The sequence below is a fragment of the Hippocampus comes genome, unplaced genomic scaffold, assembly GCF_001891065.2.
Source record: "Hippocampus comes isolate QL1 unplaced genomic scaffold, H_comes_QL1_v1.1 scaffold44, whole genome shotgun sequence".
Lineage (NCBI taxonomy): Eukaryota > Metazoa > Chordata > Actinopteri > Syngnathiformes > Syngnathidae > Hippocampus > Hippocampus comes.
In genome coordinates, this window is record NW_017805546.1 from 2,869,407 (window position 1) to 2,886,735 (window position 17,329).

Sequence of the window (17,329 nt, forward strand, 5' to 3'; positions counted from 1 at the left end):
GGGTCACCGGGGCTTTACACTTTCCAAGGTTAATTTTTTTTTTTTTTTTTTTTAATCCATCTCAGGGGGCGGTCATTTCGCCCCTTGCTGCCCACTGAAAATGACATCACAATGGCACTGTGCTGTCATTTTCAGTGGACAGCAAGGGGCAAAATGGCCATGCCTTGAAATGGATTATAAACTGGTGTATTTTTTATTTTTATCATTCATCTTCCACAAACAAAATATGAATGCCAGGTTTGGACAAGTGGAGGTGCGTGGAAAAGGGGGCGTATATACCATAATCGCTTGACTTCCCCTTCAATTGAAAACACTGTATGTACAGTTGAAGTTTTTCTTTTAATCCAGAATGAATGAAGTTACACTATTTTAGACGTGCAAAATATTAAACAACCTGCACCACAGAACAGATTGTGTCCAGCTCTTGAGATTTCGAAGCACTTCGGACACGATTGACAGCAACCAAACACTGTCCCAGGAAGGAAATGAAGCAAACGTGAAAGTGGAGTTTCAAGGATGGAAAGGCATGAATGAGGCCATGACTCACCAGTTTTTGAGGCTATCTCTGGCCTCAAGCTGAGCTCCCACCTCAAATGTTATCCCTCTTCTGTTAGGGGGCGTCTTACTCATACTGCCCACATCAAGGCTCTCTTCCTGGACACACACGCACATGCACACACACACTATTCAAAAACTATACTACTCATAAATGACACCAATTTACAGTTTCTTATCATCACTACCACTGTATCCCAACTGAGCATCTTGTGTGTGTCGAAAATACAGGACAGTGACAAAGCACACACACTCTGAAGATGATGCAGAGGGAAAATAACAAGCTACGGTGAGCCAGGCCCCTTAAATGGTAATGAGATGAGCTATTCATCGTTGTTAAAAATCTGGATCAGCATCCCCTTCACCTTTATGAACGAATGGACCTCATCTGTAGTACCCGAGCATGTCCAATAGCAGCAAGCACAGCCCATCATAGAACCATGATATTCCACCATCATATCGGAATGGTGGACATATACAATGGCGCAATGGGGACTTTGTTGGGGCCGTCTGGGCGTCCTCAAAGGGCGACGCTGCACGGCAACCGACAAACCGGATACGACCGCGCTTCTCGGCCCACGTGTTTTGCGATCAGCCGATCCCCCGTTCAGACACAAAAGGTAAGGCGCTCCACCACGTGGCCGGCTCTGTCTGGGGTGAATCGTCGATCTCACGTTGACGTTACGCTCGAAATGGGATCGGCTACAAACACAGCAATAGAAGTGGGTGTGTTTTATTGTCACATCAAGGACTCAACAGCACCAAGGCAGACACAGGAAACGAGAATTGGGGGGGGGGGGCACCATTAAAAGATGCGATGGCAGGTTCAAAGTGACTCATTCCAGTCGCAATCCATTCCAAAACACCCACTAATATGTCATTGTGCGATGATATAAAACTGACGGAACGGGCACGCACGATTGTGCACATTTGTAAAACCTCAAGCATCGAATTATATCAACTTGATGTTTCATTTCATGCACTTGTTTGCGGTGCCGTTTTTGACCACCTCGACCAGGACTTGAGACTTTATTATACGGGAGGGTTTTATAACGAGTAGGCGTAGCGCGAAAAGCCCTTTTGCCGACGTCGGGATGAACGTGAATCCGATTGGTGGAAAACGTTTAACGTGGGCGGGGGGAAGCATTGCGATTGGGCGGGCAGCCGTCACTCGAGCTAGCTAGCGCGCTGGGGCCTCGCGCTAGGCCTTCACTTCTCCATACTTTTCTCGGTTGGGAGCGCGGCGGCGTGGCAACACAAAGCATTTAACTTCCCCAACTACGACACCAAACAGCCACCTCGAGGCCCCAAGCGGGAAGCGATGTGATAACACACCTCGGCAAATACACGAATCGCGACGCCAACAGTAACAAGCAACACTGTGTCGGCGACTTCGTCACATTTGTTTGGAACTCAAAACGCCGACATGCGGCACTACGCCAGCCAAGATGTAGCTGCCTTCACCGAAAGCGGGGTCTTTTTTTCGCCAGTTATGTACCCAAAAGTGCGACGAGGAATACGGTTGGGGCTTCTTACCTGTTCCCCAGTCACCTTTAGTCCGGTTGTGTGTCACAAATGAGTCGAAATCCTCTGTAAAAACAGGTACCGCCGCCTCCGCCTGTTTGCCTCGCGGATCACGCAGTTGAATTTCTCACTTGCATTCACCACCGGCGCGGGCTGCGTGGCGCATGCGCGTACAATGGTTCCCGCGTCACCATCCTGATTCCTTTTAATTTTAAACGATAAAATGCTTTGGGTATTTTCAATTAAATCAGTGAATTCATAAAATGATTTGATTCATCTTTAATACGCATATATTTATATCGATTTGCTGGTTACGCAATTTTCGTAACTTGTGTCGGGTAGGATGGCCCCGTTAAGAAACAAATAACATTTATTTGGAAAAAGATGAAAGATTTGAAGATCAACAAAATATGCATTCAAGAGGAATGCCCGAGTTTACACATTTGGGGGGTAATTAAATCACTCCAGGCTACGACCTTTAGATATTCATAGGGACATCTTACCCTTATGGGTGGGGGTGTCTTCCCCACAAAAGGCAAAAAAAAAATCAAACTAAATGACCACTCTCAACGTGTTGCCGCATGTATGTAGTGTCAAAATGTAACATCGGTTTACCTCAAAATCAGTTCTTTGGATTCCTGCCGACCAGTTTATTATTTCAATGCTAAAAAGTTTGAACAACGCCGCTGTGATTCAGCAATATGGCTGAAATTAAAATTGGCTCCATCTAGTGGTCAGAAAGGGAGTTAAGGACGGTGGCGGGGGCACTTGGCCCACTCTAGCCTAAACCGTAAAAAACACTTAGGTCCCCAACCTTTTTTGCCCCACGGACCGGTTTAATGTCAGACAATATTTTAGGGAAAGTGCATTTTCTAGTTCTACATTTGTGCTGAATTGTTCGTCCATGTCATACTCAGAATTTGTAATGCTGTGATTATTATTGAAGCTTTATTCAAATAAAAGTGCCACCAGTCTGGTTGCCAATTTATTTTTTTTGGGGGGGGGGGTTGGGTGGACAACACAGATTCATCAAAAATAGTAGCCCACTTGTTTAGACATCCGATTTCTCGCCAAGTAAACAGGACTGTTGGGGCTCCACGACTGGGTTTCATCTCAATCCCAAACGACAAAAAGGATGCAAACAAATACACAACTGACCAAACCTTTATTGATGGACAATTGTTCTATCGTCAAACAAGGAAGTGCAGCATCTACACATATTGAGTGGTTTGAGTCAGTCCTATGTTCAAAAGGCAGGCGGTTACAGCAGAACAAACAAAAAAAAAAAAAAATTACAAAACCTCTTTATTGCTCTTTACAGCATCTCCCACTCATATCCTTCATTCAAATAAACTGTTAATGTTATTTACATGCGCTATATATACATTGGAAAAGCCAGAGAGAGGACTCGGTCAGCTTATTCGACATTCTCAGAATGCTTGACAGTTGAGCAGAACAGTCCATTCTCAGTAAAGGGCTTCGACACAATGATGACATGTTTAGTCTGTGGGGAGACTGTCTATGGTACAGTTACCCCAAGCTACCCTCCCCCCCCAATAAGACCTGAGCCACAACGCGCACAGATCACAAGAATATAGAACAGAGGTCCGACTGAAATTTCTTCTAGATTATTATTGTCATTAAATAAGTCATCTCCCACTTCACAAAGACATATGATGGACATACACATCATCGGTTTGCCCTCAAATGAGTAATGAGGGTCAGAACGACTCGCAAATGTGTTTTTCGAAAATAATCATCACAACTCAGTCACAAAGGTTTGCGCTCTGTACACTCTGCACTCAAAATCCCATATAATAGACCAGTGATCAGATGAGCAACTTCTGGATTGTCTTTGTATTTTCAAAACAAACCTGTGCACGGTGAGATGTCTCACGCTGACGGTCATACACACGAGCGCACTTGAATGATATGAGGAAACAGAAACAAAAAAAAGGCTCAGTTTGGAGTTTCTTGGCCTTAAGACTACGTAGCTGCATAGTTTAGGATCATTCAACCAGAGGATGCCTCGGGTCATTTGTTTCGTCTCTCACTGAGGTGTCATGTCTCATCCCGCGTATTTCCAGTGTATTCTGCAGAGAGAGCTTCTGGGAGTCTACACCACTCCTTCCACGTAACTGGTGTCTAGGTGAACGATGAGCATTCTCAGGAAGGACATCTCTTTACGCGTGTTCTCAAAAATAATGCGAGGGTCGTCCGATTGGCACCGGAGGCAGTTGGGGGCCATCACCATGGCCAGGTTGTTCACATCCATCTTGGTGACAGCTACGTTAGATGGCTGAGCAAACACCTGCGGATGGAAGGAGGAAATTCAACGACTGTCCAAAATGTACCAATCTTTGACATTTTAAAAGGCCCTCTCTCTCTATCTACCCCCCCCCCACACACACACACACAGTTGGATTTGTGGTGCCACCGAAGCCCACATTTAGTGCCAAATGAAACAACCACGTCAATTTCATTTTATCATTGAATTTCTGAAAATGTGTCCGTGGGCTTCTGCACTTCTATTTCATGCCACTGGGGCTAATTTGCATAATAGCAACGCAGACAGACAATTGCCTTCCCGTGAATGTGCAGCTAAGCTCCTCGGCTTGAGTGGGTTAAGGTACAGGTGAGACAATCATAAATATGACATTGGAGAGTGCCGTACACACAACGCATCAACTCTTTCTTGCCTGCAGAAAGTGGATGAAGTAGAAGAGCACCAGCCTGTTGAGCTCAGGCAAAGACTGAACGACGGCAATGGCTGCAACGGGATCGTCGCAGTTGCTGACACACTGATTGTAGAAGTTCATGGGGATGAGCGGCTCCTCCAGCTCTCGATACCACAGCTTCATGAGAGAGGCTGATGGAGAAACATTCCGCATAAGTAACACGGGCCGCAAACCCAAATGCGTCAACGGGATCCTTCCTCACCGGGAACATTTGGGTCCGACAGGTTCTCCGGGATCCTCCACTGGTCTACCTGCAGCTTCAATGCATTGACTTCATCGATGTCTCCGGGCACTCTGGAGGGGGAAACAAAACTCATCAATTACATCAAGTGACCACAAGAGGGACCCCTACATCCATCTCTCATGATTCTTGCCTGTCTTTTGATACGGTGCTTTGGAAGAAAAACAGCAGAATAAATGTAAACGTTTGGCAAAGAACACACCGACGAGGAAACACTGCATCGAGAGTCATTGTGTGATGTATTAATATCAGCAACAGTTTGCAAATGTGAACAAACACACACGCATTTGAGTAGATCCCACTCGGTTGAAAGGTCCAGCTAAACACACAACAGTGCGGTTCTCATGAGTGCAACAAATACTCTGATGTGAGGGGATAGAGAAGACCACACACGCACACACACACACACACGCACGCACACACAGTGTGTTTGACACACAGTGCATACACAAAAACACAACAAGATCCCCTTGAAATTTCCTGGACTCTTCCCACTGCTCAAGTTGAGGCACGCCACTGGCTGATTTTTCTCGACTTACCGAAAGATGCCCTCCGTTTGAGCGCCGCCCAGAGCAAGAACATATTGGGAGAGTTGAACTTGCACCCAGGGTAATTTCCTGTCTGGGAAAAGCTCGCTTTGCCGCTCCATGACTTCCCCCAGGGAGCTACCAAACAGGGAGGGAGTGATGATGGCCCGTCTGCTGTGGTCCACCTCTTCCAAGGTGGGCTTACGTAGCCCCTGGCAGGCCACACAAAAAAAAAAAAAAAAAAAAAAAAGAATGTCAGATTCATGACCTGACTATGTCAGGAACCATTAAAGCAATAATGGCTCGGTCTACAACTGCACCAGGTCTGTTTGGCTACCTGCGACTGAGTCAACGCACCTGTAATCAAATCGCTCTCTCTGATTGAATCCAGTGTGACTAAACTTTGACAGCCCTGATGCGTAACACACATTTCCTAGTGCCAAATGCTACTTCAGTAACACACACTGAACAAAGTAGAATCAAATGAAAAGCAAGAGTGCCCTTGGGAACTGTTCAAATAGTTACAAAAAAGGTTTTCTGATGGCGGTGTCCCCCTGAAACAAACTAGCCAACATTTCCAATGGGGAAAAAAATGGATTGCGAAGATGATGACATCTGAGGTCAACCAGATCTCGGAGGTGCCGGCATGCGTGCAGCCGTTTTACCTTTTTCCCTCCCGTGATGGCCACCTTTTGCAGCTTCCGATGACAGAACTTGGCGTAGGTGCTGACAGGCAGGCCTGTTATTGATGAGAATTAAAAAATAATAATTAAAAAAAAAAATCAAACACTGAAGCACAATGCAACACACCCACATCCACCAGAAACCCTCTTTTAACCTCACATATTTGTTTAAAAAAAAACTCGTTCCCACATGTAAGACATCCCCCCCCCCCCCCCACAAATGTCAAAGTGGTTAACAGAGGCCAGGGAGTGGTAACTGGTGGCATGTTGACAATGCGATTCTAGCATATGGGGATTAGAGGAGAACTGGCTGAACCATCGGGTTGAGAGAAGATTTACCGCTGCGGAACAAAAGCTTTTCGAAGCAGGATCCGCCTCCAAACTCAAAAGTTCAGGTGATTCAACACGTAAAGACCCACGCCATGAATGGGAAACACGCACGTGGCTCACAGCTACTTCGAGGCCAGAATTGATTTGAAAACCGTTGTGTTTTTTTGACGATCCAGTACAATCTTTCACACCATCTGCCCTCTGGAGAAAAAGGAATTCTGTACGCTTGTAGTCGAAAAGAAAAAAAGAAAAAGAAAACTTGACTCGGTTGGGTCAGGAAATTGCCATCGAAAGAGAAGCTATCATATCATATCCCCGTCCCGGACTCGGCAACATGCAGGCTGAACCCGATGGACAAGTTTACTGACGCGATGTTCAAGAGTAGCCAACTCTTTCGAGTACCAGTCAAGAGGTGGGCAGCACCATTCTGGACCAACTGGATATGCTTAATGGAGGATTGGCTGACTCCAAAATCAAGTGCATAATCTGGCCGAAATAATCCGTACAATTTCATCATTTGAGCCTCACGAGGGTGGCGGGCGCGCTGGAGCCTGTCCCGGCTGTCCTCGGGCAGTAGGCGGGGGTAAACCCTCAACTGGCTGCCAGCCGATCGATCGCAGGGCATACAAACAGCCATTTACGCTCACACTCATACCGGGGGACAATTTCGAGTGATCACTTCACCTACCGCACAGGTTTCTCTCATCAAATTGCTGCAGATTTACAGCCAACAGGTGACTCCCACGCTGAACCCCCGACAGCGGGGCAAATCTGACTCATCCGTTCGACTGTAATTACGTCTCGTGGTTTTCGCCGGATAGCTCGGGGGAGTAGAATCAGTCATCCAGAAACTCAAAACTTGCAAGGACCTGTGTTGCCGCGGTAGAGGGGTCGAAACCCGCCGGTGTTCTATATTTAGGATCGACGGCATGAAAACTGCAACCAGGCAACCCAAGTGCACCGCACCTGTTGACATATGGCCTGGACTAAAATTATCTCAAGTATAGAGCGTTTGCGGAGAGTGTCACAAGGTGACACTGGTTTCGTCTGGCAGTTGTTTACAAGACTGTGTGTGACTGCCAAGTGAAAACAACATGTGAGTGTGTTTCTTCGAATTTACTTTCGTTTAGCCGATTTCGCCCCCTGCCCTCCCCACAACTCCTCTGTCAATAGAGCTCATTATACCATTTGTATCATGCATTTTTATCTGTTTAGTGGTCCACTCATTGAAGGGAACCTCTGAATAAGTGTCCTCAAGAGTATCTTCCATGACTTCGGAGCGAGCATAAAGCGGTGCTTGTGAGTCACTCTGGTTTCATGCGGGAGGCTACTGCTGTGATGTCTGCAGAGATGACTGCGGTCCTACGGTGACATCATCGTCACAGCTGGCCGTGTGGGTTGCTCAAATGGGGCCACGTGCCGATGAGGTGGCCAAGACCACCGAGATATGATTCACAGAACAGGGCATTGAGAGCAAACAGATCCTTCCGAAATTCTCCTCCTACCTAGTTTTGTTTTTTTTCTTTTCTCTCCAAATGAACCTTCTGTGAAAGTCATTTATCAAATCCGCAGATACAGGACCTCACCGTGGCCTCATCTGACAAAGCGCACGCAGCACAATTTTCCATTCCACTCAACGAGATCACTCTCGAGAGGAAGAATTAGGTTGGAGGTTCGGTTACCGATAGCTTGAGTTTATTACGAGACATTTGACTGCAGCAGGAAAAAAAAACAACAATTGCCAATTAACAGAATACGGCTGTTTGTCAGAAAACCACTTTGGCGGAAATTAAATGAAGATTACCTTCTTCCTCATCTGTGTTCTGCTTTCGCTTTTTCCTGGATTTTGAATTCTTCTTTAATTTCAGCTCCTGCTGCTCCAGTATGAACTGAGTCACTGTCAAGAAACAGAAGATCGTGACGTTGACAATCCTGATTTGACCTTTGACGAGTTTGAATCATCACGGCCATCCGGGCATTATCATTGGAGAAACAGGGAGCGCAAAGACACGAATACACATTCCGTTTTGGATCACGTTACGTCAAGCTGACCGTCAGACATTCAAGGGACTTTGAGAAGGCAGAAAAAAGGTGACCCACCCTGCTGCTCGGTCTGAGACTCACATTTCTTGTCGCTGGTGGGCTCCGTGTGTCTCTGGATGTAGCCCTCCAGGTAACAGCGGAACTTGGGCGACGGGGCAAAGAAGGCCAAGCTGACGGCCATCAGTTCCCAACCCGCCGCCAAGCTCCGGGGGCTTGCGTTTCCCGTGGTCTGCCTCACCAGCTGCACGTACAACTCGTCCCGCAGGCCTTGCATGTCCCAGCACTTGGTGACGATGAGTAGGGCGCAGTGACGGCGGTCCAGGCGCGAGGGCCGGTCTCCCATGTAGGCCTGCACCAGCTTGAACATCTCGCAAGCCTCCTTGCGGACAGCGCGGTCGCTCGTGACCAGCATGGGCTTTTTGATGGACCCTCGGTTCCAAGAAAGCATGTTGGCGATGGAGACGCGGCGGCGGAACAGCCCTTGCGTGTGCATGTTGAGGTGCTTGCTGGCCCAGTCCTCGATGCCGCCGTCCGGAGGCGGCGGCTGTCGCAGGGTGGCGTACGACAACTGGTAGGACGATTCCGCAGCGTGCGCTCCATCGGCTCCCTCTCTGTTCTCACGGGTGGCAGGTCGGTGGGGGCCAAGGGATGCGCTGCGTCCATCCACCATGTCCTTCTTTCTGCTCTCCAGCTGAGACTGCAGCTCGAGGGTGCTCGCCTGAAGGGGAACAAGAGATGGAGCGACATGAGCCAGAAGAGTTATAGACGGAAAGTAAAAACGAATGATAGCAGGTCGGGTTGGGCATCGAGAACCGGGAATCGAGTGGAACCGGGACTAACACTCCGGTTCTCCCGGAATCGTTCAGACGTTAAAATGTCGGTTCTGAATATCCATGCCTACTTTGCGCAGGCAGAAAGTGCAACCAAAGAAGGGCCTATAGGAAACGCGGGTGCACGGCGCGCAGCCCCTCCCCACCAAAAAAAAAAAAAACGACAACAAAAAACAGCGGCGGTGCCCGTTTCAATTTGTATCCCGATGTAACGTAGAGCAGCTCCATGACACAATTGTGAAACTATTTTTGGAGGACTTCAGAAGGCATGACACTTGCATTCCTGCCGAGTTAAGTCAAGTGGGAAAAGAGACAAAAGCCATCGAACTTTGACATGAACAAAAAAAAAAACAAAGACATAAATTCATGAGAAATTCACGGTTTCATAGAAAGGCCCGGAGTTGAAATGTTTCCAGTGAACACGATCAATTCAAAGTCTGACAACAAACACACACGGTGGGAAAATAAGGCAATTCTCAATCCGATAACTGGTGAGTCTCCTGGTGAGTGTGCGTGAGCAATTTGCCAACAGGTCTGAGGTCTGAGTAACATTCCAGGACAGAGTTAGTCAGGCCCGGTGCTCGTTGGCCAATCAGGCTCCACACGAGCATTTCTTTTCAACAATTTCCCTGCCAAGCCTGGACCATATGGACCACCGCGTCCCCGCTTCCTGAAGAAGGGAGGCCATGTCCTGAATCTCCGCTTTGGCCTGGGCACCAGATGCCCAAGCGCACAGAGCTGGCATACGACTTGAAAGCACCTACAGAGCAGGACAGATGGAGGATGGCAGCTAATGCTGAGATCTTCGCCAGAGGCCAGCGTGCCAATCACTGTCGACTGTTGTTTAAACGTGGCCGAGCGCAACTGAACTGAAAAAGGAATCGATCAAGTCCTGGATTCACTGCCTTCACTCAACGTTTTTTCACAAATGAGACAAGTCAACTAGAGTGCCGTCAAACACTCTGAAAGATGTTTTTGTTTTGGTGTTTTGTTTTGTCTACGGTTTGACACACAGCTTGTGGTGGTGGTGGTGGTGGTGGTGCTCACCTGGGAGGGTGGTCCCGGAGTCTCGGGCGAAGACAGGCTGGCCTGGCTTGGAATGCTCATCTCCAAGGTATCGACTTTTTCATACGTCCTCTTCTGCCTCGCCGGTATCTCGAGGGGGCTGGCGGGAGCATCGGCCGCCCCAGTAAGGTCCTCTCGGGATGAGCACCCGCCGGCTGGCAGCCCCCCGCCTCCACCGGCGTACCACCTCCGCGGGTCTACGGGGGAGCGCGCTTGGGACGCAACCGGCGTCTGGCCTATTTCCTGTTCCAGTCCCGCTCGCACCTCCCTCATGGTGTTGGAGCGACTGACGACTTCCCTCATTTCAGCCATCAGCCTCTCATTGAGGGCACACAGCTCTCCGCTGCTGCCGACTGACCCCGGCCTGGCTCCCGCACCTCCAGCGGCTCCCATCCTTCTCCTGCTCTTTCGTCTCAAACTCGGAGAGGGCCCGGTGGAGTAGCCCGAGTCTTGATAGTTTGCCATTGCCTGCGGCGTCGAGGAGGTGAAGTCCTGCGAAGCCTGGCTGCTCTGCCTACTGTGCCGTGCCTCCATAGCACGCTGGACTGTGGCCTCCAGGACTCGCCAACTCTGCTTCTTATCCAGTGTACTCGGGCCTGGGGCCCCCGCTTCACTGGCCCGCAGCAGGCCTCGAACTTGGGGCAAAGAGTGAGCCTGCGACTGGGCCGGCGGGTTTGGGACGAGGCCCTGCCGGGATGTCGGCGAGGGGGTGCGTGTGGGTAAGGGGGAGCCGGAGAGGAGCTGCTTGGGGTCGACATTGATCATATGTTTGATGCACTCCAGGCCAGCTGGGCTATAGTCGGAGGCGGAAGGACCTCTCCTGTGCCGGGAACCTGGAAGAGAAGCACCGAGATGCTGGAGAAGTCTTGCTCTCTGGAGACTCTGGGAGGGATTGGGGCGGGACGACTGTTGCCCATTGAAAAGGTGCGCTCCTTCCACCTCCATGTCGATTGGGGGTTCGTCGTATATGGGGCAGTCCGTCACTGGCTCGTCATAGATCGGGGCGCTGCAGGCATACTGCGGGGAGACTGGGCGCGGCGTGCTCGTCTGCGACCGCTGAAGGAGCGGACTGGCTTGACTACTATCTGACGTGGCTACGCAAAAGCTGCCGTTGCTGGCTTTTCTCTGGTGATGGGCCTGGCGCGGGTCGGATGTCGCTTTGCCACAGGGGGCGGTCTTATATCCTTGGGTGGAGCTTAAACATCCTCCCTGGGCCTTCATGCCGGATGGGTGTTGGGTGAACGTGTTGCCTTTGTTGAGCGCACCGGGCTGGAGGAGTTGCTGCTGCGAAGCTGGGCTTGGCTGGTTCCGACTCATGCTGTTCACCTTGACCAACATTGCTGCCTTAGAACCGGGTATGGGCTGCCATCTTTGAGAGGCGTTCCTGAGGGAAAGACAGGCGCAGAATCAATGAAAACGATGCAAAGAAAGCTGTTAATTCGCGTGAGCAACATTGCCACGGACGTTGCCTTGGTCCTATTACATCGGCAATTCAGGATGTCAAACAATCAACCACGAGCCAAGTGTGAATATAGGTTCAAACGCAGTAATAGTGGGAAACAACGGCAGGGATTTTGGATAGGGTGGCAACAGGAGGTTCATGTTTGTCAAGTCCTGCTATTTTTCATATAATAGACCAAACTAACATTTGAAAAGTAAACAAAACCAACCAAAAAACGGAAGGCCTTTCGAGAAGTCCGAATTGTAGGAGCGCTCCGGTGAAAAGACCTTGGCTTAAGGCCAAAGGTTAATTCTTCTCCTTTTGGTTGTGCGGCTGGGCTAACTCCGAGCAATCTGCCATCAATCTGGTCGCTAGTTTGCTCTGTCGCATCACAAGCTGACCCTGAAATGAGGATTTATCGTTCAACACACTTGCCCTTCTGAAAGAATCTCCTCAATTCAGTTGAAAGGGCTCCCGAAATCAAGGTGACGCAGCATACATACTGGAAGCACGCTAAAGGTCAGAAGAGGAACACACACGTACTTACCTTAATACGCTGTACTCAACGCTGACCTGATTAATGAGACCAAAAGGTGATCACCTCCTGTCGTGTTTATCCCAAGGTAAATAATTACAGTTACAGAATTGCGGCAAGCTCAAGAGCCAAAGTCTTCTCCTTTTCTAAGAGCACTAAGAAAGAATCTTTGGTCGTAACGGCAGGAAGAGGCCTCAAAGGGAGGAGGGAATAAGCTGAAGTGCCCCCCCCCCACACCCTCCCCACTCCGTCCCACAACTCTGGAACAATGCTGAAACAATTCCCCTGAGGTCCAAAGTCCAACGGCAAACTTCCGTTAAGCCCTCCAAGCTAAAACGAACCTCCTCCCGGGGTTCTGAGTCACACCACTTCTGCAGCTTGATTGGCTCCGTCTGGGCTTCCAACGGTCGCACAAAGACTCGCCGTTGAAATGTCGACCAACAGCTGGGTCCACGCCACCTGGCACCTCACCAAGACAGTTTACGGCCAAATGCACAACGGGACACGGACGCGCGTGAAAACACGAAGATCTAAGGGAATTCGCCACTGTTTGTTTGTTCGTTACACGTACGTGTGACACTGTATGCTAACGGAGTGACTCGGGGAGCTTGATAAGGCACAGCCGTGACATTGACAAGCCACTGTTTGCACTCTTTGAAGCGCGCTAGGTTTTAGCACCGTGGTCACGTCAGGCGGCGAGACAAACATGACACAATTGTTCCCGCCTTCGCAGTTAACACGCAGCTGACGACTTTGCATCAGTCTGCCAGAGCAAGTCGTTCAAGAAACATCAAGGTTGCGCTTCCGAACAACACCGCAGACCTCACACGCGTGACCACGGCAAGCAAATCCCGGGTTCTTTAGCTGCAACCAAATCAGGCCCCAACCGAATCAACTTTGGGGCTTCATGCGAGGGCCCACATGAATCTCCCGTCTGTATTCTTGGCGAGGCAAATGCGTGGGTGCGGGAGAACCCGAGAGACAAGAGAGGACGGCAGGGGCATGCGTGAATGAGAAGGGGTGGGGATTAGTCGTGGGAGAGCGCGGCAAGGGAATGAGCGAGAAGGCGGGCATTCCACAGAGCTCTTTCAAAGCGGACGCCGTGCCTGTGTGGGGAGTCTCACACAATGCGTGGCTGCGCCATCGTCACGGAGACGCCAATGACGACAAGGGTGCAAGGTGGGGGAGGAGAGGACTGAAGGTGAACCTCAATCTTCAGAGTTGCTCAAAGATGCTCTTCAACAACACCACATGAGCCGAGACTTCTGCTACGCGCTCGTTTCAGAAGCTTGGGCAATGGGATCAAGAGTCTCTATGTGCAGGAAAGAAACCGGACAAGACAAAAGCGTTTCGATGAGGACAAGGTAGTAGTACCAAGCAGTCTTTTCCAAAGTAAAGCATTTGTAAAAGACCGCTTTTTCTGAGAACCACCTGTCACACAACAGCTGAAGTGACACATCTCCGCTTGAGCCAAGATGTCTAGCGGCTGTGCGTGTCTTTGGCGGGGGCCGCCCGGGTGCCGCTGCCATGAGTGGCAAGCTGGGCCAAGGGATCATCACATGGAAGGCTGAGCGGGAAGCAAACCACCTCTGATATGTCAAAGAGTGATCCTGTTACAGCACACTGTCCAACTTTCCAAAATAGTCCCAGAACGTCTCAATGGCAGAGTAGAGCACAAATAGAAAAGCACTATTTTGTTTGTTTCTTTTTTGATCCCATTAAGAACGGTATTTCAAGCTGTCCCAGGGGGCGGCCATTTTGCCACTTGCTGTCGACTGAAAATGACATCACGGTTGCTCGGGTAACCACCAATCATGCGTGAGCTTCAGTGAAGAGGGGAGCCGTGATCAGTCGTTACCTGAGCAAAACGGTAACATCGTTTCCCGTCGACAGCAAGTGGCAAAATGGCCGCCCGCAAAGACGGCTACAAATGGGTGGAGTTTGCTCCTTATCTCGTATTCCACAAATCCAATCTGAACTAGACGCCGTGTTTAGACGAGTAGAGACGCATAGAACTGACTGATGTCAAGACAATTTTTGGATTGACTTCCTCCTGAAGATACGCTGCCGTGTAGTTCCCCTAAAAGCAAGCCACAATTGGGGGGATTCTGATGAAGATGTCAAAAGGGACCAAAGCTCTTGCAGCACAAAAAAGCATTAGGTTCAAGTGAACTTTGTCAAGCGAGAGAGAGAGAGAGAGGGAGAGCGGAAAAAGGAAACCTAATTTGTTATTCCAGACACCCTCACAACATCATGGGTGGAAAAAGCAGAAAATGAGCCAACCACCCCAAAAGCTGACAGATACAACTGGCATTTCCAGTGGACACAAAAGTGCAGTGGTGATAACCTTGCGGTGCCGAAAACCACCTCAGAGTCCCTCTGTATACTGACCAAATGTGACTCATTCAGGACTTCTCAAACCTATAAGAACACCCGCTTGTTTCCTAAATGAGCCAACCGATGATTACTTCTTCATGACTCATTGCCAGACAATTGCAAGCGCATGGGGAGTAGCTAGTTTTGTTTTGGCTTTTTACACCTTTCCCCCCCCCTGTACTTTCCTTGGTAAAAACGCCTCCGAACTCAAGAGTGTGGTGTAAGAATTCGAGAAGAAAGGTGAGTCAATTATCATGGAGTAGCGTCGCAGGTCCCCACGAAGTACATTTTCACACATTTCCGTTTTTAAACGTACGCCGTCTCGCTAATGACAAAGCTTTGAGTCCACCCAGAGATTTGAACCCGTGGCCTTGGAGTGGGAGCCTTTGCTAGTGGCTCATTGTACACCCGTGACTTGCCCACAGGACAAAAAAAAGCGCCGTGGCCCCCACGTGAACCACATAGACCGTTTCAAACCAAGCTGCCGTCAGTCGGCTCGTGCGGCTCTCCTGAAGCTTGAAGGGCTGCGGAGGGAAGCCCACACGCACACTCTGACACGCAGTGACGACCCATCTCAATTGTCCTTTCCTTGAATACAGATGCACACAAACTGAAGTCAGGGTGAAATTCAAAGCAGATGTTCGGAACTAGGTTATGCCTCGCACTTCGGAATCTGACATCATGGGAAGAGATCCGCTGTGAACCACATGTGACAGACACGTTTACCTGCAGAAAGCGCAGCACTTGGTTGATGAGCTCCACAGACTCAAAGTAGCCCAAAATTGCCAAGTCAGACAAGAAGACCTTGCCAATGAGAAACAGATCTAAAAAAATCTCCCAGCATGCGACACTTAATGGGAGCAGAAGCAAAGGCGGCGAGCCTTACTTAGAATCTCGTGGCGGCATGCTGTTTGGAAACATTTGAAAGTGTCTTATCTATTATAAGCAGATATTACTACCCCTAAACAAAAGGAAACTGGTCGCGGAACAAATAGCGTGTCCAAAGCTTCACAGAGAACTGCTTCATTTTTTGTTTTTGTTTCCCCCCCCCCCCAAAAGCTACAATCTCAACTGAGATCACAGCAATCAAGATATGTAAACCATGAGAGAGCGTTAAGACAGAAGATATCATATGGCTACCGGCGGCACGGCGGGTTAGCACAGCGCAGGCCTCGATTCCTGTGTGGAGTTTGCATGTTCTACCCGTGCCCACGTGGGTTTTCTCCGGGTACTCCGGCTTCGTCCCACATGCCCGATGTGGGCTGGAATAGGCTCCAGCAAGCCCGCAACCCTTGTGGGGAGAAGCAGGTCAGGTAATGGCTGGCTGGATGGATGGCTGCATCAGCGCACACGGGACAACTATGTGAAGCCACAAACCACGGTGGCAAAGACTTGATGGCTCATTTCAGGTTTCTCCCTCACTGCCACATTCTCTGTGAATTTTGATACGGTTCCAAATGACTTGCCAAGCCAGGGGCGCCCGGTGAGCATGAGAGAGGACCGTATGGCGAAATACGCTCGTGAGCCCAGTGGGCAAAACATGCTTGAGCCCCTGGTGAACACGGCTGAGCGTTGAGTTAGGAGGCGACAGAAAAAGGGTTCCGGGAAAGTTTGAGTCACCGGGGCAGAGTGGCACTCAGCGGGTGGCTTTAACTCTCCCCACAAACTGCAAGATAGCAAAGTCGACACTACGATAGTTTCATTCCGAAGCCGTGACTAAGCAATCGCTCCATGCGTTCCGAAAAGATGGGGTCACAGAGACCGAGAATCCGAAAGAGGCAAAGTCGCCCCGGCGCAGGGTTACTTGTTCGGAGGCGGCTGGAATGTAGCGCCTCGGCAGGCAACACTCTCTCTTGCCTCTCGTGTAACTGCACACACGCACATACTTTAGAGGCCAAACGGTCTTTGATGGCCCGGAGCCGGGATTTGTTTTCGGAAAAAAAAAAATTCTAATGGCAGTGGAGCAGAGGCAGCTCGGGGTGCCGGTCAGCACACAGAAGGACACTAAGCTTGTCGCGGTGGCCGTTTGCCAGACGAAACAGACGTGGCATGCGCGGAATCTAAAGGGTGGAGATCGGCGGTTTAGACGAGGCCACAACGCAAAGCAGACGACGGGATCGACTGTTTGGGGCCATTCTGCGTCAGCCAAGCGAGGATAGACGGGCGAATGTCGCGTCGTGCGCAACCTACAGGATAACTGAGCATTCTCCGCACTTGGTAGCCATTTGTTCAAAGAGCCGAATTTGGCAGTCGAAAAGAAAGCGCAGAACATGTGGAACTGCTCGATAAGCGAGGGGAAATGGAAACACAGTTTGAGACTGACCCAGCTGGTCAAATGTCAAAATAACGCTTTGGGAAAAATTCGAAACCAATTATGATGTACCGAGCCACATTGTACCATCGTCATTTCCCCTGGCAACGCGATCCGCGAGTGATGAACC

At 49.7% G+C, this 17,329-nt stretch overlaps 2 protein-coding genes across 9 annotated transcripts in view; both read right to left on the bottom strand.

The window, feature by feature from the left end:
• The window catches only part of phf20a (PHD finger protein 20, a), a 12,114-nt gene extending 9,863 nt beyond the window's left edge, over positions 1-2,251 (bottom strand). For 3 of the 4 annotated variants that reach the window (XM_019879501.1, XM_019879500.1, XM_019879498.1), the window contains exons 1-2: positions 2,092-2,250; positions 548-654 (exon numbers count right to left, since the gene is read on the bottom strand). In XM_019879501.1, coding sequence (XP_019735060.1) covers positions 548-630 — 83 coding nt within the window. In that variant the 5' untranslated portion in view covers positions 631-654; positions 2,092-2,250. Of the gene's footprint in view, positions 1-547; positions 655-2,091 lie in introns of all 4 variants that reach the window. The other variant, XM_019879499.1, reaches the window with a different exon arrangement.
• Positions 2,252-3,226: 975 nt separating this feature from the next.
• The window catches only part of arhgap46a (Rho GTPase activating protein 46a), a 30,928-nt gene continuing 16,825 nt past the window's right edge, over positions 3,227-17,329 (bottom strand). For 3 of the 5 annotated variants that reach the window (XM_019879415.1, XM_019879413.1, XM_019879416.1), the window contains exons 3-10: positions 10,519-11,920; positions 8,699-9,359; positions 8,403-8,495; positions 6,251-6,324; positions 5,598-5,797; positions 5,020-5,111; positions 4,779-4,948; positions 3,227-4,390 (exon numbers count right to left, since the gene is read on the bottom strand). In XM_019879415.1, coding sequence (XP_019734974.1) covers positions 4,196-4,390; positions 4,779-4,948; positions 5,020-5,111; positions 5,598-5,797; positions 6,251-6,324; positions 8,403-8,495; positions 8,699-9,359; positions 10,519-11,920 — 2,887 coding nt within the window. In that variant the 3' untranslated portion in view covers positions 3,227-4,195. Of the gene's footprint in view, positions 4,391-4,778; positions 4,949-5,019; positions 5,112-5,597; positions 5,798-6,250; positions 6,325-8,402; positions 8,496-8,698; positions 9,360-10,518; positions 11,921-12,524; positions 13,015-17,329 lie in introns of those variants that run through there. The other 2 variants (XM_019879417.1, XM_019879414.1) reach the window with 2 other exon arrangements.